At 35.6% G+C, this 24,831-nt stretch overlaps 1 protein-coding gene across 2 annotated transcripts in view; it reads right to left on the bottom strand.

The window, feature by feature from the left end:
• EXOC2 (exocyst complex component 2) overlaps nt 1-24,831 on the bottom strand; it is a 252,325-nt gene that overhangs the window by 135,698 nt on the left and 91,796 nt on the right. For both annotated transcript variants that reach the window (XM_040644984.1, XM_040644983.1), the window contains 4 exons: nt 18,617-18,762; nt 18,404-18,485; nt 17,507-17,609; nt 12,135-12,253 (listed from right to left, as the gene is read on the bottom strand). In XM_040644984.1, coding sequence (XP_040500918.1) covers nt 12,135-12,253; nt 17,507-17,609; nt 18,404-18,485; nt 18,617-18,762 — 450 coding nt within the window. The remainder of the gene's footprint in view (nt 1-12,134; nt 12,254-17,506; nt 17,610-18,403; nt 18,486-18,616; nt 18,763-24,831) is intronic.

The following is a 24,831-nucleotide window of genomic DNA, read 5'->3' on the forward strand; positions in this document are numbered from 1 at the left end:
TTTTCTATATTAAAGGCAAAGTTGTGTGTGGAAGCTTTTAATAACTTATGACATTTTCCTTTGCAGTTTATATAGCTGCCACTGCTATTAACTATAGAATTCAGGAAATTAATATCAAAATACCAATTTTCTGACATACTTTAAAAGGAAATATAAAGGAGCCCAAACTTAGCATCACAGTGTTTACATAAAAATTATAATGTATATAAAATTTTATATAAAAAGATTCAAGAAAAGAATGCTTTAATTTAAAATGTTACATGTGGGGCGCTTGGAGGGCTCAGGGAGTAGAGCACCTGACTTTTGTTCTCAGGGTCGAGTTCAAGCCCCACACTGGGTGTGGCACCTACCATAAAAAGTTACATGTTACACTTGAAGGTTTCAGAACTACACGTTTTTTAAATGATTTATTTATTTATTTGAGAGAGAGAGAGAGAGAGAGAGAGAGAGAATGAGTGGGGGGAGGGGCAAAGGGAGAAGAGAATCTACAAGCAGACTCCCCGCTGAGTGTCTGGAGCCCATGTAGGGCTTGATTTCACAACCCACGAGCCGAAACCAAGAGTTGGACAGTCAACCAACTGAGCCACCCAGATGCCCCCAAAACTATACATTTTTATTAAGAAGGAAAGCACTTCCTGGTTTCCTAAAAATACATTATGTACCATTCCGACAAAAGATATAATGTAGTTTAAGTAAATCTTGAATTTTGAAACTGTTAAAGGATTGATTTATCTTCCCCTATAATAACAGAAACTGTACTAAGAATATGCTTTTCTTCTTTTAGAAACCATATCATCATTTTCTATAACATCAGGAAAAGAAAATTTAACAGGAACTAATTTCTTAATTGGTAGTGTTGAATTACCATCAAGTATAGCACAGCACCAGGGAGTTAAAACAGCATATACACACCCTCAGGACTAACCAGCATCTGGAACACATCTGCAAGACGCATTTTTGCAGAGTGACCAGAAGATAGCGCTTCAGCACTGCACACGTGCATAAGCCCCGCAAATTCAATAGTGGACCTTAAACTCAGAAATGAGCTTCTCTAATACGTCACCCTTTTTTTGTTTAAAAAAAAAAAAAGGTCTTAAGATCAGTTATTTTATAGGGAATTAGGAAGATTATCCTTTGAAGAGAGAATTAAAGAAAACATTTGAAATCTCAGTTGTCAGAAACTATTTACTACCAAGAGTCAAAAAAAACCTTGAGGACTCATACCCTCCTTTTAAACTTAAATTATACGACGTGGCATTCTACCCTACAAAATCATTACAAATATGAAGCGGTTTTGATAAGTAACCATTACTATGAAAAGAAAACACTAAAAGATGAGAAAAACTATTTCTGTTAACATCAAATCAACAAAAGGCTTTAAAATATCTTACAAGAAATCAGTGTATTTTCTCTTGATTGTTTTACCTCACAATATGATAGCAACATCTTCTGATGTATTTAAGAGACATATATACATTATATAAAACATACGGTTATTAAAGGAGAATAATTAGGAAGTTTCGTATTATCATGCTCTAGGGTTACGTGGTGGTGTGTATTCCCTAACAACCTAAATTATCTGCCCCTTGATATCCATCTGAGGACGGTATTCAACTGTATACACACAACTTCAGTTTTCTCATTACAATTTAAAAAAATTGGGGCTTGACACCATAAAATTTTTAAAGTCTCTTTTGGGTGTAAAATAGTGATTCTATGGTATGAAGTCTGAATCTGAAACTTTAAATCACCACTGAGAACAAAATGGAAAATATGTTTATTTTGCTCACTATTCCTATAGTTTAGAACGCTGATTAGTGGTGTTCTCTAAATGTATAAAAAGTCTGCCTCTACACAGAGAGGAAATGTGAAAATTAAGCCTTAAATAGAAATTATATAAAGAAAATAATAAAGACAACAAAAAAGTAACAGTGAAAACTTCATCAGAATTTCAAAATACTTGTTATGGACCTTACAGCTTGGCTATTTTAATGACACTAAGCAGGGTAACCAAGAAATACACTCAGTTGAATAAATGCTTATGAGATCAAAATTATTTGGCTATAAACAGTCAAAGATATCTGGGGAATAATTACAGGGTAAAGACTACTCTGGAGAGAAAATTCCACATAGGAACACATCCCATAGCATGAGAACCATCACTAGAGTACTTCTAGTTCTAAAAATGCTACGTGATGTTTGCAGGAAAAAAAATGATACAAACAAAATCCTAGAACTAAAAGGGTGTAGCCATGTCTTCTAAATTCTACAAACTAGTGTTCGAGTTATGATTTTACCAATATATCACAAGAAAAGATACATAGCTTATCTATAGATCCCTGGAAGAAGCATCTTGGGGGGAAAAAAAACAAACCTTCAAACACTTAAAGTTTAAAAAAAATAATAATGACTAAGCTTCTTAATAACTGACAAATAAGAATCCACGTTCTGCTTCTCCAGCTAAACCTTCTGTAACATGCTATCAGCATTCTCAAAAGGAACTCCTCTTCTAATAATGAGGATGCAAGAGAAACTTAACGGATTGTAAACAAACATAAAATTAGAAAAAACGTTTCTGGAACACTCTATAAACAGAACAGAAAATTTGTTTTAATTAAGAGAAAAAGAAAATTTATTTTCAAAAGTTCCTGAAGTTACCTTCTACAGAACATTAATAAAGCAATCCTAGTGACTTCACTAAAAGAATAAAAGCTGCAGTGTAGAAATAATCAAAAGTTGAAAATGTATTACTTTTCTAAAAGAAAATAAACTATCAATCTTTCACAATTTGCTCTTAACAAATTGAAACACTTGCTAATTTTTTCCAGCGTGAGGTTTCTACCACATAAAAAGTCTTCAGCTTTATGTTAACCTACGGATCTGAAGAGATCTTAGCCAAAGCTCAAAAACTTAACGGTTTACATTAAAACACTGATTCCCACGAAAACAAAAACAAAGCAAACCAAAAACTGATAATGAAGTTTAGACTTTATAGAAAATGCTTACTATACCCAGTACTCCGTAAGACTTCCAGGAAACCTTATCATGTATCAGTCAAATCCTTTCAACTCAAGCTGTGCAAGTTTTCCCTATTTTAAGTGCAAAGAGCAGTCAATATTTGTTTAACAGACTCTACAACAAAAAGGGCAGAAGAGATCTTTCTTAAGGGAAGCCTGCAGATGTGGGACCAGGTGAATAAGTTTACTATATTTTCTCATCCTTCGTGCCTCCTGCAGCACGTTTTCTCACAGTCTACAATAGTGTGGAGAACACTGATCTGTAGCCTCCGGCCTCTCAGAAGGGCGGCCCACTTCCTTACCGCCCCTAAACACCTTTGAACACATTTTCCTGCGCACAGCGGGCCCTTGTCCTGCGCTGCAGCCCGACCACCCACTGTTGCTTGTTGACCAAACAGACGGGGCCAGGAGTCTCCACAGACACAGGCAGGATGGGATTCCTTTCAAGCACACCACACGGAAGAATTTCAATGCCAAAGCTGGGGGGTGGGGGCGGACGTATCAAGACAGAATTACAAATTCCTCACAAATTAGACCTGTGTCAACAGATAAAAATGTTCTTTTTGATCTTATTCTTCTCTATTTAAAGTTCCTACAGGGGCATTTCCTCAATTTAAAGAGGATTATTTAATCTAAATTAAACGAAGGGAGACATATTTAACATACTCCTGTTAACCTCACTTCACTTTTTAGGGTGTCAGAACTGTCCTAAGCAGGTTCCAGGCAGAAATTCTGGTGTATTTTAACATCATTCAAAACAGTAGGTAAAAGAGGAAATATATTTTAAAAGCAAACGACAGGTGTGAACTACAGAGAAGTATTTATTAGCTAACATTAGCTATATAAGCAAGAACCAGACATTTGTAATAAGCTGGATAGGTGAACACCAAAATAAAATTATTTATGCTTTTATTAAAGTACTAAATATTTTTGTAATTATATAGATATCTAAGTAGAGAAAACATGCTTAGAGTATGTAAGCAATAGAATTACTACAAAATGATAGAATACAAAATAAAAATATTTGTAATGAATATTTTAAAATTACCAGTTAATGCTAGCATTCGATGGTGCATGACATGCATTGTCAAAAATTTTTTCTCTCTTAAGGAGAAGGGACATGAATTAGACATGAAATGGCTCCCAGCTGTAAGAAGTCTTCTTCCAGATGTACAGTAAGCCAAGACAGTAGAAAAGAACCAGCTGCTAGGATAAAAAAAATTGGAAAAAAAAGCCTTGTTGGCCTGTCTGATTTAACAAAGATAGATCATTCATTCATTGAAAGGTAAATTGAATCTAGTATAAAAGAGAAGAAACAAGAACTTAATCAACTCTCTCCTATGATGTTTAACGGCTGTTATTTTACTATACAGATCTACAAATGAATGCTATGTTATTGTAAGTCCGAGGTCACTGACTTTAAAACACTACTTAAATTACTAGTATTAATTACTAGTCATAATTTTAATATGGTAGCTAAAATAGTCTTTTCAAATTAGATTAAAAAACAAATCTATAATCATATAAAAGCCTGTTGATCTGCATTCAGGTAATTAACACTGCTTATATAAACCTATACTATTTACAAACAGTGATGATTTCTAATGGTACACATTGTAAAACTAATTCATGGCATTCTGAACATCACCTGAGTTTTTTCTCTTTCTGAAAAAAGGACAAAGGGTAAAGGAAAATCAGACCACCACTTTGCTGAAGAGATGTTTTTTATAGTAGTCATAAGCTGGTACTTCTCTCTCTTGAATCTGCTTTCTTCTATACATTCCTTACAGCTTATAAATCTCGAAGCAAGTGAATAAAATCACATTAGAAGCATTTTATCTTCTCAAGCCAATTAAAAAAATACTCTAGTCACAACAAAAAACAAGGGTGCAGATAAAGCTGGGCTGTGTAATCTACATCGGAAGGGACTTAGGAAGAGCAGGTGGAAATCAAAGTAATATCTCCTACCTGTAGTTGCTGCAGTTGTGCTGTTCCTTTTTTTCTTTTTAAATAAACTTCTGTTATTCTGGATTCATACTGTTATGATCAACATTCAGGACAGAAACTATTTTTTAAATCTCCAGAAAATAAATTTCATAAAAGAACTATCCTCAACCTCATTGTAACAACTTCAAAATAAAAATTATAATTTTATTAAAATATTTAATATAATTATAATAACACATTTTTACTGTCTTTTTAACCATGGAAATATTTTTGTAGTTCCATGAAAAATTTGATGAATCTGCAGCCCATGTCCTTCCTACAGAGGCTGCAATTTAATCTAGAGTATAGGAAGTTTACTTAATCCTATATTATGAAAATACCAGAATTATATTTATTAACTCCACTAACTGAAAGTACACACACACAAATCATGTACACAAAGATCATACCTGTATTTTTTAAATATCAAGAAAAAATAGTTTAGTTATATTGTGTACATTGAGAAATATGAATATAAATTATAAAATATATTTCATGCATGTATTTTATAAGCATGAGTTGGAAATACAGCCTCTTATATCTTAAGATCATATAAACAAATATTTTTATTTCAGCATGTAATTAATAATCTGCTCAGTGTGTGAAAAAATTAAGAGTAGATATTTAGTATGGTGCCTCTATTCTTAATATTTTTTCTTCCATAATTGGTCCACACTGTGATGATTCAGAATAAACCTTTCCGGTGTGACATATATATAAGTTTTCCAAAGAGAACCTGAGCCATAAATAAAAGTATTTTCTTCTGTTGTGTGACTTTTTTAAAGAATCTATTGGTTGCTTAAGCTATCGCTCCTATTCTAAATGTCTCCTATCATGCCCCTATTCCAATATGTCCATTTGGGAAGTCCTACTTAAGTACATATCTGAAAGAAGGGAATAATTACTCTATGAGCAGGCTGCTGCCTTTTCCCTTGAGTTATTAGATATAGCCAGTATATATTTTAAGAGTTAAACTCATTTTCAGAGCACCAACGAAAAACACCTTTGAAGGCTACCTTTAAAAATCCTGTTTGAGAATTATCAGTAGGGGGCTAACCAAAGGCTTTTCCTGACAGGAAACCTGAAAACTTAGTCTAATTTTGGACCGGTTTCATAGGAATTTTAAGAGACAAATGACACTTCTTATAAGGTGGTAAAAGTTTTCTGTGTGTAACAATTCAGGACATAGGGCTGCTGTGACTATAGGGGAACAGCAGCGAAGTGGTTAACAAGTCAGGCTGGAAAAAAAAATCAAAGCCTTCTTTTAGTATTTAAGCTAGGATGTGTTTTTTGAATGTTCATCTTTATTCCTGTTTTTCCCCCCCATTTTTGTCTCCCCTTAGAAAAACCAAAAGATCACATTTGGGCTATAGAGGTTGGTCACTGAAGAGTAGTGAGGAATATTTGGGGATAAATGTCAAAGCCTGTTTAAGGTACAATGGTGATCTCTTGTTCTGTGCCCCAGTGTTTATAATCCAGAAGGCACCATTCTACTAGGTCCAGTATATGTTATTACTATAAAAATTGGAATCCAGAAAAAGATCTAATGCAGTGTTCATAAGAATATCAACCTTATGACCTAGCTCCGCTAACAAATGCTTTATATACAAAAGAATCTTTCTTGGAAAAAGATGGCTTTTTTAACGTAGGATTGCTGTCTCTGAAAATCTATCACCATCTTTGCTTATGAAATTTTCTCTGAAGACCACAAGACTAAATACAATTAACATTTTTTCCCTCAAACAACTGTGTTAAGGCTTTAAGACTTTAAAAAAACATTTATATGTTAATTAGATTTCTTAAATTCATGCATAAAGACCAACCAACTTTACTTAAGAAGACATCAAGAAACCTTTTCGTGTCTGAAATATTTACAGTCTATCTATTTAAAACTGTATTTTATTTCACAGGACTGTCTCAGTTCTTAACCATTGTTCTGCTGCTTGGGGTTTACTTAAACAATTACAACCAGTGGGTTTTTTTTTAATAATTTTTATTTTGTTATATTAGTCACCATACAACCAGCTTTAAAGTCCAAGTGCAGATATTCTAATAGAGGAACAACAATTCATTCTTTAGACTGAGAATGCAACAAGGTTTCATTTTGAAAATAGGATCCTGGGGAGGCCTGGGTGGCTCAGTTGGTTAACCATCTGCCTTTAGCTAAGGTCACGATCCCAGGACCCTGGGATGGAGTCCTGTCCTGCATCGGGCTCCGTGCTCAGCCGGGAGCCTGCTTCTCCCTCTCCCTCTGCTGCTCCCCCTGCTTATGCTCCCTCTCTCTCTCTCTCTCTCTCTCTGACAAATAAATAAATATATTTTTTTAAAAAGCTTAAAAAAAAATAGGATCCTGAGACTACCTGAATAAAAACAATGAAACTTCATAATGAAGTGCCAGATGAAATATAGGCACTGTCCTCATCATGTTCATCAAGTTCAGAAATTCTGTTTCATGAAATATTTGCTCCTACAATAGAACACAGAGAATCCGCTATCCCACCTCACTGGTCCAGAAGGAGTACAGTCTGGTGGAATGGGGAGAAATCTGAACCACTCATTACTTCTGCCCCTATGTAGGTCAAGAGGAAGCTGAGTTATCACTCTCTGAGATACCTTCTTCACATGCACAATAGATCTAAAGTTATCAATTGAACTAGACAATATCCCAGGTTTTTTTTCATTTCTAAAATGACATAACTATAAGAAGATATCTAATAAAAATCCAAATGATATTTAGGAGACCTGCCCCATATTACTTTACACTTATAGTATGTATAGACACTCAAATATCCACTGAGAGTCCATCATGAACCACCGGCTTATTCCCAGCAAACTTCTAATTAAGACAAATATTCTATATAAATACATCCACACATCCACATATCTATACTATATATGATTATGTTACCTGTGTAAAAGTAGCAAGTGTACATTAAAGAGCTAACATGTGTCCAATGACCTATATACATACATTAATGAAAACAACCAGAAGAGTAACTACTGGCCACACTGGGCCATATTTTACTAGTGGCTAATTTTTCCATTCTAGGAAACACATGTTCAGTTCAGTCTATATTTGTGCCACATTTCATGTCATTTGCCTTTGCACTGAGTATAAGGTAAAAAGCGACGGTATCAATGTACTTAGAAAGATTCTTAGATATGAAAAACAGTTTCTGAATTTTGAAAACTAACGGAATATCTAATATTAAGAAATTAATAGTAACTTCTACGTAATGATAATGATGTTTTGGTTACAGTCTTTAAAAAGCATTTTTATCTCCGAAAATAACATACTGAAATAATTATGAATGAAATAATGTGACCTGCTTCAAAAATAATGCAGGGTGAGGGAAGGTAAGACGCAGGTAAGGGTACAGATAAAGCAAGATGAGCTATAAATTGATAACTGCTGAAACTACGTCAGGTGCATGGGAGGTTATCTTATCATATTTATTTGGAATTCTCCAAAATAAAAATCACAAAAACTCACCCTGATATGAGCTCAAAGAACATACCAATTTTCTAATTAAAAGGCTATGCTAGGATTACCTATGCTGTTTATATTAGTACTATTTGCTGACAATAAAAAAGAGCATGTTCTTCTGAATGTTAAAGAAAAATTAAAATATAACCTATGATTATGTAACTAATATATTCAGGAAATTTACATTGTACTGTTTATGAAATCTGTGGAGTAAATTCAAAGAGCTATAAATTGTTATGTTTTTACTTCCTAATCAAAAAGACCAACTTATGAAGAAAACTTTAAGTAAAGCTCATCACTAACAAATGTACATTTTTTTCATTATTACATAAGTAATGAGCAAGTTCTGCAACAAACATGGTCAGTGAATTAAAAAGACAGGGCTCCAGTTACACATAAGCTTTCATCACATTTTTCCAGACACTCATTTTAAACAGTTCTGGATGAATACATGTAGCAGTACACAACATCAAGATGGCAGGGAAGGAATCCATCAGGTAAAAGCATGTGTCCATTTATCTTCAAGAAAGATTCAGACCTTTGGCAATGGAATATTGGTTATCAGATATTTCAGGTATGGATGTGACAATAAGATATATGAAATTTCATGGTACTTTTCCCATTTCAAATAGTCTATATGTTGTCTTCATAAATTACATGCATCCCAAAAATTCAAATATTTTCATAACCAAATTCTTAGCATAAGTAGGAAGATACTTTGTTAGACCACGTATCCTCTTTGTATCTGGAGAGTATCATTACTGTACTTATTAACCTACTTAGTGAAGTGGGGAATAGGGTGACATTACTGAGCACCTTCTAGGAATCCGGGCTACTCCACGCCTCTTTATCTGGATAACTGATATTTATCATTTAGGTTCAATGGAAATATCGCCTCCTCTAGAAAACTTCCTTGGACCTCCCTCTAAACAGACTGGAGTAGAATTCTATAGGCTCTACTTCATGATACTTTTCATAATTATACCTATGTGACTCTTAAAAATAATGTTTCTCCCATTAGACCACAAGCTCCAAGAGGTCGAAGACCACGTCTGTCCTGCTCGCCACTGTACTTGCAGTTCCTAGCACAGCAGGTAGTGCATGGATTATGAACCCAGACTGTTCCTAAATCGCCTGAGAGTTTTAACAAACACTGATGCTTGGACTTAGAGATTCTGAAATAATCAGTAGGAATGAAGTGGAGGCCAGAAATTGACAGTCTTTAAAAACACCCAGGGGATTCTGATGGGCAGTTAAAGTTGGGAGTCCTGGCTAATAACGTACACTCAAAAAAACAAGTATGTAAAGCCCCCTAAATATCCCTAAAGACTACAGACTATGTATGTCATTTGAGTTCATTTTCACCTGCTAAAACTATAAAGTAATTAATGACATTAATAGGAATTTTGATGTGACATTAATAAAGAGATATTTGGATTTTCCTAAATATCAAGAATAGGAAAGAACAAAATCACAGCTGGAAAGTACTCAAAACCAAGCCAAGTAATTCATGACAAAACTATGTTATAAATAAATAATGATAACCTCTCCATTGTACTTCCTTCTGTTCCAGACTGTTCTTATGTTAGCTTACTTATTCCTCCTGGGAACTTTGTCTTGTAAGTACCCCTATACCTTATTTTATATACTCTATTTGGCATCTCATGCCACTGAAACTGCACTTACCAAGGTCACCAAAATAGCCTCAGTGCTAAATCTACAGGACATCTCTTCATCTTATTCTTCATCTTAAAACGCTTACTGATCACTCTTCTCCTTTGTGGTTTTGTGACATTATGCCCCATTTTCCTCCTAGCCCAGCAGACCAATCCTTCTTTGTCTCTTATGTAGGCTTTCCTTCTACTAGCCCTGTAAATATCACTCCCCAGGATTCTGTCCCAAATTTTCTCCTTTTTTCATCTTGGGTGAATGCATCAATTCCCAGGGACCATCTACATACAGATCACATCCAAATCTCTTGCCCTTTAAATCCAAACTACCTACTCAGTACCTTCCCTTGTATGCCAGACAACACCAAATCAATCTGTCCAAAAAAAAGGAAAAAAATGTTTTTCTCCTCTATGGTCCCTAACTCAATGGTGCCATCATCCTAACTAGTTGCCGAGGTCAGGTATCTGGGTGTCACCCTTGACTCCTTCCTCCTTCAATCACCCAGTCCTATCAACTTCAATTTCTGAACAGCTCTTGAATCTGTCTCTTTCTCCACATCCACCATCTCCATGGGAATGAGATGCCTGAATCATCAGAGCAGCCTCCTAACCAGCTTTACCGTTCCAGTCTTTCTCCCGCTCTTCCACTCACTACATGGAAGCCAGAGTCGTCTCTTAAAAAATAAGTCTCAATCTTTCCCCTGAAACAGGTCTTTCCCCTGTTTCAGACCCTTAATGGTCAGCCCAATGTCCTCTGGATCAAGTCCAAAGCCCTTGAAGGAGCTAACAAAGTCCATGCAAGACCTGGCACCACCTACTCTAGCCTCCGTCTGTCACTTTGTGCACTAAACTCCACCCACAGAGAATTCAGAGGCCACCTCTTGCTTGAAGCCCTGTGCACATTCTATTTTCTCTTCCTGGAATGGTCTTTACCTCTTTCCTTTTCCCCTCCTTCATTTCAACTGGCCAATACAGATATTCTTCAGATCTTGGAATGTCACTTCTGTGACCTCAAAACTCTGAATTGGATGCTGCTCCTAAGTGCTACCATGGCAGGAGGAACTTCCTAGGCTTAGAAAGTAACACTGTATTCTACAAGTCCATTCTACTTTTCTTGTCCATCTCCTCCCCCCGCTGATCCCCCCCTGCTATTTTATAAGTCTTACGTGAGCCAGGCCCATCTGCCACACTGACCACTGAAGCCTTAGCACCCAATAGTGGCCGGCACACAGCAGGCACTGAATACATTCAATATCTGTGGGATGACAGAATTTCACAAATAAAAGTTGACAAAACTACACGTGAATGCAGCTGTGACTTCTTCCTTTAAACTTACCTCACAGCCTTTGCAAAGGTTGATTCTTTTTTCAGACAGAAGTCATCCCAGCAGGCTACTTCTCACTCTTCCAGCTCTTAGTAAACATGGAGCCTTCTCTGAGACACCTTCTCAAATGGACCATATAAAGCATTCTCCTCCCTCAAAATATTGTGATTTTTCTTTATATCACTTGTCAACAACTTTGTATTTGGTTAGTTAAGTGTTTAACACCGTGAGGGCAGGGACCATGTCTGTTTATTCACCACTGTTCATCTGTACTTGGCACAATGCCTGGCACATGGCGGGCTCAACATATATTTGAGGAATAGTGAATGCACTACTACCATTTATTAAAGACTAATATTTCTACAACTTCATGTTACTTCCCATAAAAGTTTATGGGAAATCAAACCTTTGTCAATACAGGCTGTCAACCATAAACATAGGGATATCCAGAGAGTTTTCTCCCTTCCCTGTTATCCACTCATGTATAATGCTATCCAAGGGCAAAAACAAAACCAAAACAAAACAAATAAAAAACCAGTACAGATATCAAGAAAATTAACTAATCATTCCCTTAATCATTTAGCATTTCCAAAGTGTATTAAATTGACAATAAGGAATGACATAATGCACTAGAAGAGAAGCAGCCTTGCCTTTCAAATCTTGTACATATCCCTCTTTGCAGCTGTGCATGAGCTGAAGGATCCACCTGTGTTGGGCGCCAATACATTGCCAAGCGGGGTCACCCAGCGCATGAAGGTCAGACAGGTACCTGAAAAAGCAAGGCCACGGTTGACCAAGTAGGCTTTGGTAGAGCCATGAATAAGGACAAAAGGAAAGCTAGCATATTTTTAAATCATTACTTTTTTAAAAGAAAACCTAAAATGTTATCAATTCGTAAAGCACTTGTCAACATTAGTCTTCAATACTTAATTCTAAATGAAATACATTCAAGTTTCTTTTTACGCGATTAACAATAAAACTATATTTTTTAAAAATAAGGACTTCATAAAGAGACAACCAAGAAGACAAAGACAACTTGCAGTGATCCTAAATATGTAGTGAAACCTTACCTTTATACCCACATTTAGTCCACAGAGCGAGTGCTTCCATACTTAGTTCTCAGTCATTACAGAAAACACAAGAGGAAGCCAGCAGAGGACACCTAGTGTATAATTTTTTTCAATTGGTTTTTTATTCCTTTCTGGTCTGAAAAATGGCCACTAGATGGCAGTGTGACCTTATTTTCTATGCAATCCAACAGGCTATTTTATTACATAAAGAGATTTGGTGACAATAAGCACTTAACCTCTAACATCTGAACTCTATTTTCGTGACTAAGAAAATATTTCCCTAGAAAATATAGTATAGATGGGCATTTTTCTTAGTTTTTTAAATAGTTCTTGAAATATTCAAAGTCTTCTTTCTATATAAAATATCCAAACCTGGATTGAAAACTGAAATATATTTCAGTTGAAAAATTTCTGACAAATATTATTCAAGATTTGGCCCTCGGCCATCACAAAATATATAAACATACAGTAGTCCCCCCTTATCCACAGGGAATATGATCCAAGATCTTCAGTGGGTGCCTGAAACCATGGAGAGTACTGAACACTACATACACTGTTTTTTTCCGATACATACATACCTATGATAAAGTTTAATTTATAATTGGGCACATAAGAGAGTAACAACAATAATAAAAACAGAACAATTATAACATATAACATATGGTAGTAAAAGTTACGTGAATGTGGTCTTCTCTCCCAAAATATCTTACTGTGCTGTACGCATCCCTTCTTCCTGTGATGATGTGAGATGATAAAGTGCCTATGTGATGAGATGAAGTGAGGGGAATGAAGGAGGCACTGAGATGCAGCACTAAGCTGCTGCTGACCTGACCGTACTTCGAAAGGAGGATCATCTGCTTCCGGACCACAGTTCACTACAGGTAACTGAAACCACGCAAATGAACCCACAGACAAGGAGGGACTACACAATATGTTACATCCAATTACATCAACTCCAAAAGCTGAATTTCTTGTCTTGAAATTATTTTTAAACCATAAGTTGTCTGTTGTCTTGGGGTTAAAGATTTTTGTTCAATGATAAATTTTAATTAATGGCCACAAGCTGTGACCTCTAGCCAAATTCTAATCACTGAGGGATACACCAGATGCTTCTCTCCCACGTTCCTCCAGTACTAGGTATTTCCTTACTCACAGATATCTTGATCAGCAGCTAATTAGAGGAGAAACATTTTGTAGTAAGTTAGCGATAAATAAACTGCTGAGAAAGCTGACGTCACATTTACGAACTACCCACCCTGGCCTTTACAAGCTAATGCAGTCAGCCTGGGCTCTGAGCACAGCTGGGCATTTGATCATCCTGCAAAAGGGCCCCTTCAACAGTGGGGATTCACACTGTACAAAGATACCTCAAAGTCGGCCCAAGAGCTGGCCCTTCTACCCCTCTACAAATCAATTAACAGCATCCCAAGAATAAAACTACAGTCTAACAAAATACATTTAGCCTGGCATAAATATTGCAACCCAATATGATTCTTCCTCTCACACAAGGCTTTTTTCATCTGGAATATAAATATGACAAATAGTACACTGTGCTATTTCTTTGCAAAAAACATGTGATTTTATTCTTTCTTGTTGGGGATAATTTGTCTTAGCATTCTCCGTAGATAGGTTTATTTTGCCTCCAAATATTTCTACAGTACTTTCTCCTGACACTTTCACTCATATAATAGCCTCAGATTTAGTGTTAGTAGTAAAGTAGAGGAATACTCTTAGGAAAGCTGCTTCCTTTTAATTTTTAAACTACTGAACAGGAATACAAATGGTCCATTACAAGAGCTCAATACAGCAAGAGAAATCAATAAACTCTTTTAATAATTTTTAAAATCATACATTTCTTCAGTATGGTGAGTAGGTCCTTGCAAAAATTAATAGTAATCTATTGTATCATCTTATTAATGGGTATTACATTAAAAGAGTTTTATAAAGAAAGATAAATGTGTTCTCTTGGAAATTCTACAGTGTTGCGATTCAAAACTACAACCCGTAGGTAGGCTTTTCGGTACTCAAATGACTTAGTCCAATAAATTTCTTCTTTTCTTTCAGTATGTAGTTTAACGAAGTACAACTGACCGTTGAACAACACGGGTTTGAACTGTGCAGGTCCACTTATATGTAGATTTTTTACAATACTGTACCGTAAAAGTATTTTCCCTTCTTTATGATTCTCTTAATAACATTTTCTTTTCTCTGGCTTATTTTATTGTAAGAATAGAGTACCTAAGACATACAACATACAAAATGTGTTAATCGGCTAATTACATTATTGGTAAGGCTTCCAGTCAGCATTAGGCTATTAGCAGTTAAGTTTCAGGGGGACTCAAGTTATACGTGGATTTTTGACTGGGCAGACGGTTGGTGCCCCAACCCCCACACTGTTCAACAGTCAACTGTAGTTTCATTTCAAAGGTTTTTGTTTAAAATACAGTACATGTTGCTATTTCTTCTAAAACTGCATATCAGAGAAATTTGACAGCTTTTTTAGAGGGGAAATGTAAAGAATGCTAATTATGGTTATAATGAGCACATGTTCAATATCTTAAAATTGAAGCATTATGCTTTTTAGCCATATTCTGGTATAATTTTTAACAATTACCAGGGATAGGATCATACTCCTATGGAAAGAAGCATATGACATCACTTCACCTCTCACTAAGGCTACAATAAGGAGAGTGGAAATAATCAAAAAGTTTTTAATTAGACAAGACAGTAAACCAAAGTGAAACAATACAGTAGTAATTTAAACAATACAGTAGTAATTTGATTTTCAATCACACCATGCATAACTTCAATTATGGAAGAGAACCAATAAAGATACTTTGCTGATGATAAAGCGGTCTCCATCCCTACGTGATGCTCACAGTACCCATTGTCATAGATTCCAAAGTGCAACAGATATGTGACCTGGTTGTGATGTTGTTTTTATTAATAACTAAAAATTAATTTAAAGAGGATAATAAAACTAATTGTTCAGTGTCTTCTCAAAGCATCAAAAATAAAGTAATGATTACAAAATAAGTAAATTACTTGGTATTCCTGTTCACATTCTTGTTCTTTTCCCTTTAAAATGACAGGAAAAAAGCACCTAAATAGGCCATTCAAAAAATCTTTTTTAACAACTTAACTAGTCATAAGAACTACACATTAGTTATCCATAGAAATGGTAATTCACTAAATAAAGAAATCATACATTCAATAAGGATTAACCTGTTACTATTGGCAAATTTAATAGCATAAATATAAACAGGTAAATACAAAGCACAATTAAGTAACACAGTGGAACACAGACAATAAGATGCTAACCAGCTGTGTATCCCTGGACAAGAGGATTAACCTCCCTGGAACTCTGTTTCTTTATATGTTTAAAAAAAAAAAAGAAAGAAAGAAAGACAAGACAAGAAAAAGCAGATGGATAACTAACATGTAGTTTATTTCTAGCTTTAAATTTCCACGATTCTATAAGCCAGAAAAATCCCCCAAATACATTCTTTCCTATGGAGACAGCTTAGAGAAAAGCAAAGATAGGCTTTGAAAGCAGACAAACATGAGTCGTACTCCTAGCTATGTGCACTGAGCAAGAATGAAGTCTGAGGCTCAGTTTCCTCATCTATATAATGGGTATCGGACATATGCCCCTGCAAGGCAGCTGAGAGGATTAGAAATGGTATACACAGCGCATCTAACATGACGCCCGAGGGTACTACAGACTCCTGGTAGTAGCAGCAATCAATGTTAGTGCTCCCTACTCCCTTCTAAAGCCTCCTGTCCCTTTCCTCTTTGGTAACATATATGTGCTGACAGGACAATGGCTCATGCTGCTACTATTCTCCTAAGTCACCAAGAACACAGGTCTGAGTGTGGACCATTGTCCCCTCCCCCACGGCAAACACAGCAGCTTTCAGGCTAGACCCTCTTTTCATATTTGGAAATTATTTTCAATGGCCATATGGTGACAACAGCTAAATGCATAAATATATACAGTCAGTCTATTATTTTATAAGTACTGAATAGTCAATAAACATCACTAATTAGAGAGGGCATTAAGTTTGGAAAATAACAGCTTATTCTGAGAATAAAAGCTACATTCAAAATATGCCAGCAGAAAATAATGTTAATATTTTTGTTTTTAAATCATAGATATAAAAAGCTTGTAATTTATATGCTTTGTCTCCAAATCCTTGTATAAACATCATATAAGTGTAATTTATTGACTACTTCTATGCCAGGTGCTATATTAAATCCTTAGATGTATTCTTGATTTTGTTTGCAACTACCCCGAGATGCAGACAGTGTTATGTCATTTCACAGATGAAGAAACTGAAAAGAGAATGCAAGTAAGTCACCCAAAGGGAACAGCTAGTTTCCTAGTTTCCATTGTGCTATGCTGCTTCCTTCTAAGGAAGGCCTTCTCATCATAGCCTGTGGTATCCGTCACTTTTTACATCACTGCAATTTTTAAAATTTTTTTTTTCTTTTCAATACTAAAACCTTTCAAAATTTTCTCCACCTTTGAGCCATGGCCCACTTTTGTGGCCTGAAGAATTTCCCACCCAGAATGACAGTACTGTACTCTAAACCATACAGGGAGTCCCTGCCTTCTGGCCTGTGGGTGCCCACAGAATGCAACACCCTCGCTGTCCCGCTAGGTTAGGTAAGCCGTTACTCAGCAGGAGGAAGAAATGACCAAGCAATGAGGCTACTTTCCCTTTCCCCAAATAAACAGAATTTTCTTGCCCTGAGTGCTCCCAAATTTATTAGTACACAAAAGAACGCTGGTGTCCTACAGTAGATACCTGCAAATGTCTGCTATTTGTCTTCCCTCTCACCACTTCCTCAATCTCCTAATCCCCCAAATTAGTTTTAAGGGTTAACCTTTGATGTATCTAACCCATGACGTTACATGTGATTTATCAAAATTCTTGCAGAAGGTCTACCTTATATAACGTTTTTGGTCATGTAAAGTCGATGGTGTCTCAAGCAATTTAGCCAGAAGTAATTCTCTTAAATCTTCAATCCGTGTTTCTACTTCAGCATAATCTATTTAAAAAGGAAAGAACATATATAAGATTTACAGAATGGAAACTTAAAGTCACATTATGGAAAGCAAAACAGTGATTGCCTTGGGGGACAGGGGCTGACTAAGAAGAGGCACAAGGGAACTTTCTGGAGTGACAAAAACATTCTGTCCAGGGTGTGGGTTACGTGGGTGTATGCATTTGTCAAACTCGCTGACCTATAATATGTAAGGTCTGTGCATTTCACTGCACGTAAACTTACCACAATAAAAAAATGAAATTAAGTTTTCTGTGTCCTTATGGATTTCATTTAGGAATTTATTAAAGCCCTGTGATATTTATCCTAGTTGATAAGGCATTACCACAGGACATTTTAGGCTGTTCTTATCTTCTGTAACTAACTCCTGCATTCGAGATAATCTCAAAAGTTGTTTAGTTCACTTTAAAATAAGGTTAGAATTCATTAATAATGGCTTTTCTGAAGAGAGAAGATTAAAATGTAGGTTTCCATCTCTACAAAATATCCGTAATTGATTCTTTCCAGTAAAAGAGATTTTTTAATAGCATCGTGGTTAATAAACAGCAAAGAATGTCCGAGACTAACCTATCCTAAACCTATCCTATAGCCATGGTTTTTCATTTTCACTCTATCTTGGTAAGAAAACTCACGTTATTTTTGAAGTAATTGTTTTACATTTTTAAAAGAGCACCATACAAATGAAAACTAAAATGTACATAACTTGCTTTGCAAAATACATTCTACATTCTTCCTGTAAAAAGAAAGTAGGAGATCTAAAAGTAATAAACAAATCTTACATTTTTTGAAAACTTGCACCTCCGTTTTCCCAAAGAGTGACTTGGCCTTTTCATAATCATTAATAACCACATCATAATCACCCTTTAAAATAAAGAAACATTTTGGAGACTGTCAGTAAAGTATCATGAACACATTTGGTTAAGATAAAAAAAAATCTCAACTCTTTAAAACTTATGACATCATAACCATGGGTACATAAATATATACTCTACCTTTTGAATATTCCTTTCAATATTTAGAGGAAGGTTGAAGAGGAACTTAAATCGCTGAAGCACATTGAGAGCATTTCTGGTGGAATCTGCCTTGTCCTTTCGACCTAATACTTCTTGAAATAATGTGTCTGCAGTATTACTTGCTCCTATTTTAAAAAGACCAAAAGAAGCTTAAATAAAACAAAATGATAGGCTGCTATTGTAGCTTTACATTAAAACTCAACAGACTTTTTAAAAAGTTAGCTACTTTGGAGATCTTTTATGGTTTGCTAAAATACATTTCCACTTTGCCCACTGAGTCTTTTCATATGTTAAAAATAGTATCCAATTAAAAATAACCATATTTACCAGGCCCAAATAAAATCACTAATGTGAGCCTACATTTATTTTAGCTACTCTTCTAAATTTTGTAGCAATTACGGGTCCTTAGATTATTTCATTAGTTCAGATAATAGGTTAAAACCCACACATATACACACAGGCACACACAACTACACGAGTTAAATTCTCTGGATTTAATACCTGCCCTATATGGCAATAAAAAAAAGAAAAATATTTATTTTTCAGAAAAGTTGTTCAAAAGAAGTATTTCAGAAGTAATTCTATTTCTCGGTAAAATTATCTGTTTATGCAGCAGGCACAAATAATTACATAAGCAACTTAAATGACAAATTTTAACATATCATTAATGAATACTTACTTCTTAAATCTTAATTTATACACAAACTGGATATTCTTTCTCTCTCTATATATATATATATATTTTAACCTAAAAGACTTCAAACTATACATACAAATCGCTATAATATGAAAGAATTGCTTTATCTAAAGCAAAACTTACTGTGCACAAAGACAGTTTAACTTTTTCAACTTGTGAAATATTTTTAACTAGCCACAAGAAAAGGGGAGAAAAAGGATAACTGTTTTTGGCTGTTTGATCGCTGCTCATAAAAAGTTTCTACATTATCTGGTCTACTGACTATACTTTAAGCAAAGATGAAAAAATTACCTCAGTCTCACTGGGTGGCTTGCATGCCATATTCTCTAGTCCACACTGTGGGTGGCCTGATCCTGTTAAAAGTTGTCTTTGTAACATAATTGTTTTATCTAAATAATGTTTAAATTCTGTTGAAATTTTAAAGGCCTAGTAGAAAAACCTAGTCAAGATAGCCGTTTTCACCACATGCTTTCAAATGCAGAACACTAAATTTCTATGAGTTGAGAAAAAATATATTCCCTTCTTCCCACCAAACCACATAATGGTGGCTAAATGAAGTATTTGAAATCTGATTAGGGTTAAAACATTTTTCTTCAAAGAAAATTAAGTATTTATCATTTAAAAATATAAACTTCATGATTTGAGGCTTCATAAATGAAAAGATACATAAATGCCACTAAATATTTTTAAAAGATTGATTACTTATATGTGGGCTGTGGATGTTAAATTCCCAAGCACTTTTTTTTTTGCACAATAAAAGAATTTGGGACAAAAGTATATGAGTTCAAAATTAGACTTTACTCACTGTTTTTAAATGTAAGAAAGAAATACCAACTAATAATTTTAACTCCTCTAGAAAGTATGAAAACAAGTACGAGTAGAAAATTCATTTATCATTAAATAAAATTAACATTGTATAGAGAAAAATTTATAGGCAGAAATTATAAACTATAAAATTATAATTTATAAAGAAATGTATATGTGGAGAATTTTAATATATGCACATAGAGAAATATGCTATGAAATCATAATTTTAATTTATAATTTCTATCCATAAATTATTATTGTTATGAATTTTACCACGTTCACAATAAAATTTTGGGAGTTTATAACTCTTTGATAACTGGATGATTTTATCACTAATAAAATAAATGAAAGCAGTGAAACTAAGCAGATAAAAATCAACAACAGCTCACAAAATGCATTTTACGTCTTTATTCTCTAGGGCTAACTAATAAGAAAAACAAAACCACTAAACTCAGTGGTGGTGTTCTCACACGAAGTGACACTGCAGATAAGCCATCAGTCAGACATCTGCCATGTCTCCCAAGAATAATTTCCCCCACATACCAATCCATCCACATCTTTACTCCACCTTCTCACACGGAGAACACCCAACTTTAAGGCAGCTGGCAGGGGTTGGAACAACTACTGTGTGACTTAGGTCTTACAGGTTGCAGAACCAATCTAGACAACTCTGGACCTGAAAGCTGGTTGTTTCTCCTCACGAGGGCTGTCACAACACCAGCTCACTGGACTGTGACTATCATCGTCTCAGTTACAGATGCACCACAAGCACCAAGAGCAAGGCTGCTATAATGGCACTGGGCTGCCACTGTCATAGGTCAACAAGAGCTGTAAAATTTTCCTCAATGTAAGAAGGAGAACATGGATAAACCTGTAGGGTATTATGCTAAGTGAAATAAGTCAGAGACAGACAAATACTACCTGGTATCATTCATATATGAAATCTAAAACAAAAACAAAAACAAAACTCCAATCATAGAAAAAGGGAGGAATGGTGGTTACCAGGGGCTGGAGGGTGGGGGGAATGGGGAGATGTTGATCAAAGGCTACAAACTTCCAGAAAGAAGACGAATACATTCTGAGGATCCAGTGCAGAGTATTGTGAATACAGTTAACAATACATATCATATACTTGAAAACTGCTTGGAGTAAATCTCAAATGTCCTCACCACAAAAAACAAACAATGATGTGATGTGACGGAGGTGTTAGCTAATGCTAAGTCGGTAACCATACTGCAAGATACAAGTGTAGCAAACCAACGTGATGTATACCTTACATTTACACAATGCTATATGTCAATTATAGCTCAACAAAGCTGAAAAAAAAAGACAGGAAGAAAAGACACTATCACACTGCACACTTACTAGTCAAACTCTTATCTCCCTATTGATATTCTATCCTTAATAATGAAAAAAAATTAATTGTACCAGGAACTCCGGTCATCTAGAAAAACTAGTCATATAATTCTAATGATATCTTATAATTTCAAGTATGTTTATTAAAGTAAGCATTATACTTTCTCTTATTTTGAAGTGACCCAAGGCACTGACACCTGAGTCTGTAGATGACAGAAGTGACTTTTAACCTACGCTCTCTGTTTGGGGATGAAGGTGAATGAAGGAGTGCCCCCACAACACACACACACCACAACACATTTTATTCCAAGAACAGGCAAGGTGAATGAGATTAGGAAAGGAAACATTAAAGTACCTAGCAATTTAAAGTAACTTTAAAATATACATTTAAATTCATAGCAAAACCAGGATCGCAAAGAGACCTAATAACCTACCGTATGTGTCTCAGTTTCTCTCAACAGATTTCAGAAAATAACCAGATACACTGCCATCTATAACATGATGATATTACATGCATAGCATCATCACCAAAAGTTCATGCTTGTTTAGAGAGCCATACCTGACACTGAAATTCTATAGCACTACCGAAAGTACAGAGAACTAGGATCTTGGGAATGAGAAAAGGGTTCCATACTGCTCCCAAGAGCCACTGTTCCCATTTCCTCAAATTCTATTCAGTAATCTCAAATTGATAGCTTGAAATCAATCATGATGGGAAAATTTGGACATTGGAAATGCTAATATTAAAGTTAGTTTTCTTTTTCTTTTCTGGAATGCTATTTGTTAAACATTTACCAGCACACCACTAAGTCAATTCCTTTTTTTACAAACTTGGCTCAATATTCCTTAGCGGTTTAAGACCTTGTCTTTCTTCTCTTCATTTTACACAAAGGATTTGGGTCAAATTATTCAATCCTGTTAAATTCAACTATCATATCTATGTTGGTGACTCCAAAATCATATATACCTTGTGATGTCAGTTAGCTTAAGACTAATTTTGAAAGAAGACACAGCGCTTGTGCACATAAGCACAAAACACACACACACACACACACACACACACACACACACACACACACAGGAATACTACTCAGCCATAAAAAAGAATGAAATCTGGCCATTTGCAACAGGATGGACCTTGAGGGTATTATGCTAAATGAAAGAAGTCAGACAGAGAACGACAAATACCATACGACTTCACTTATATGTGGAACCTAAAAAACAAAACAGACAAAACAAAACCCAGACTCATCAACACAGAGAATGGACTGATGGTTGGCAGAGGGGAGGGAGGCTGGGAGCAAAATGGGTGAACGGGATCAAGAACTACAAACTTCCAGTTTTAAAATAAGTCGTGGGGATGTAATAAATGGCATGGGTCAATAATAGTGTATTTTTTTAAAAGGACTAATCTTTACATATACTTTCCTAAACATACAATAATTTTTATTAATGAATACTCATCACAAAGAAGTTCCTTATTCTGAACCATCCCAAAGATAATTCAATCAGCCTTGGCTGTTTTAAGGGGATCCCATGAGAGCATTTCTTGTGACAGCCCAGCATCATCCTATTACCAACTTAGTCCCTTAGAGGAACCCTGAGGATTTCCCTTTAAGTGAACCCTGGCAGGAGAGCTAAGGAGGGCAATAATCCGGAGCACGTCAGCTGTAGGGGACTTAGGGCAGGACCCTGAATCTAGACAGATAGCTGGTCAGGTTTTAACATGAAGGACAGTAGAAGCTGGACAATCAACTCTTAGGCCCTCAGTTCGCCTCTCTTTGGCAAGAACTGAAGAAGAGGAAGAAAAGAATGAATATGCCGTGGAGGAAGAAAAAACATTTTAGCCTCTATGGATACCGTATAACCTAAAAAGAGTTTGGGGAAGCTTTGGTGGGTAGCATAAAGACATACTAGACATACATACAATATGGAGTGCTTACTCTATGCTAGGTGCTATTTTAAAAACTTAGTATGTCTTCTAAATTCTTCTTAATTATTCTAAAAAGATATTAATTCTTAATTCACTTAAACTTGTTTATGTCCCTAAAACAGGCACTATTCTTATCCCCATTTTATAGTACAAGCAACTGAAACAAAGAGAGGTTATTCAATTTGCTCAATGTGACACACACACAGGATATAGTGAGAGCTAGAAAGATATTCATGGGTACAACCCTCAGGAATCGCAAACTCAACAAATTATAAGTTGAACTGAATATTTACCTCTTTACTCTTCTCCTCATGCCCCAAACCTGCTCCTTCTTGCTCTACTTGAGGCCAGAATCTGAAAGTCATTACTGACTACTACTATTCTTCCTACTTCCCACAGCAAACTGGTAACCAAATACTGCCCGTCTCATCTCCCTAACAACTCTCATCTTGCCATTCGCTCTACCTTCATCACCTCTGTTTCAGTTAAAAGTCCTCAGCACTTCATTCTTACATGACAACTGTGCGCGTCTATCTGATGCCTCTTCTTGTCTCTAGTTTAGCTCTCTCCTAATCCATTCTCTATGCAGATGGCAGAATATTCTTTAAAAAGTTTATAATGTCTCTTCTTTATTTAAAATCCTTCAATGGCTCACCAAAAGTCTTCAGGATAAAGACAAATTCTACTACACCAGACAGAAAGCTTATCCTAAGCAGACCCCCCTCTACCTTGCAGTCCTACATCTCACATCTGCACACTACCATACTGGATCCTGGTTCCTGGTCTGTAGGAGGTCTCCTCTGAGGTCAGGGACTTCCTCCTCAGGTGGGTTGCCCTGTCGGAATACCTGCATCCACTTGGCTGCCCACACGCCAATCTCTGCTTGCCTGGATAATTCCTACTCATCTTTGAAGGCTCACATGACCCTCTCCTGAGATTCTCTCACTCCACTTTTCAATAAGGTACATCTTGTGCAGGCTCCAGATGCACCCCAGGATTACCACCAGCAGACAATCATCATACCATAATTTAATCACCTGCTTATCTGTGTTCTCCATTAGACTATAAACTCTAAGGAATAATGCGTAAGTACTATCTTCATATCCCTGATGGAACTAACATGTGCTCAATAAACCCTTACAGAGAAAAGGACTAAAACCAAGCCTCTGAAACAGTACCCAGTATTCCTTCTACTTAGAGAGGTGGTGCAGTACAGTACAAGCCCCTTTTGGCACGGTGTACAGAACTGCATAAAAGGCTATGCAAGTTGAAACCAAGCAAACAATCTTAAAAATTAATGGGAAAATTACGATTGTTCTGCGACTTTGAAAAATTTTTGTTGCAACATTAAAAACATGCTTACTGTTGGTCATAAATAAGAAAATGAAAAAAAAGTAAAAC

This window comes from Ursus maritimus, unplaced genomic scaffold, assembly GCF_017311325.1.
Source record: "Ursus maritimus isolate PB19 unplaced genomic scaffold, ASM1731132v1 scaffold_30, whole genome shotgun sequence".
NCBI lineage: Eukaryota > Metazoa > Chordata > Mammalia > Carnivora > Ursidae > Ursus > Ursus maritimus.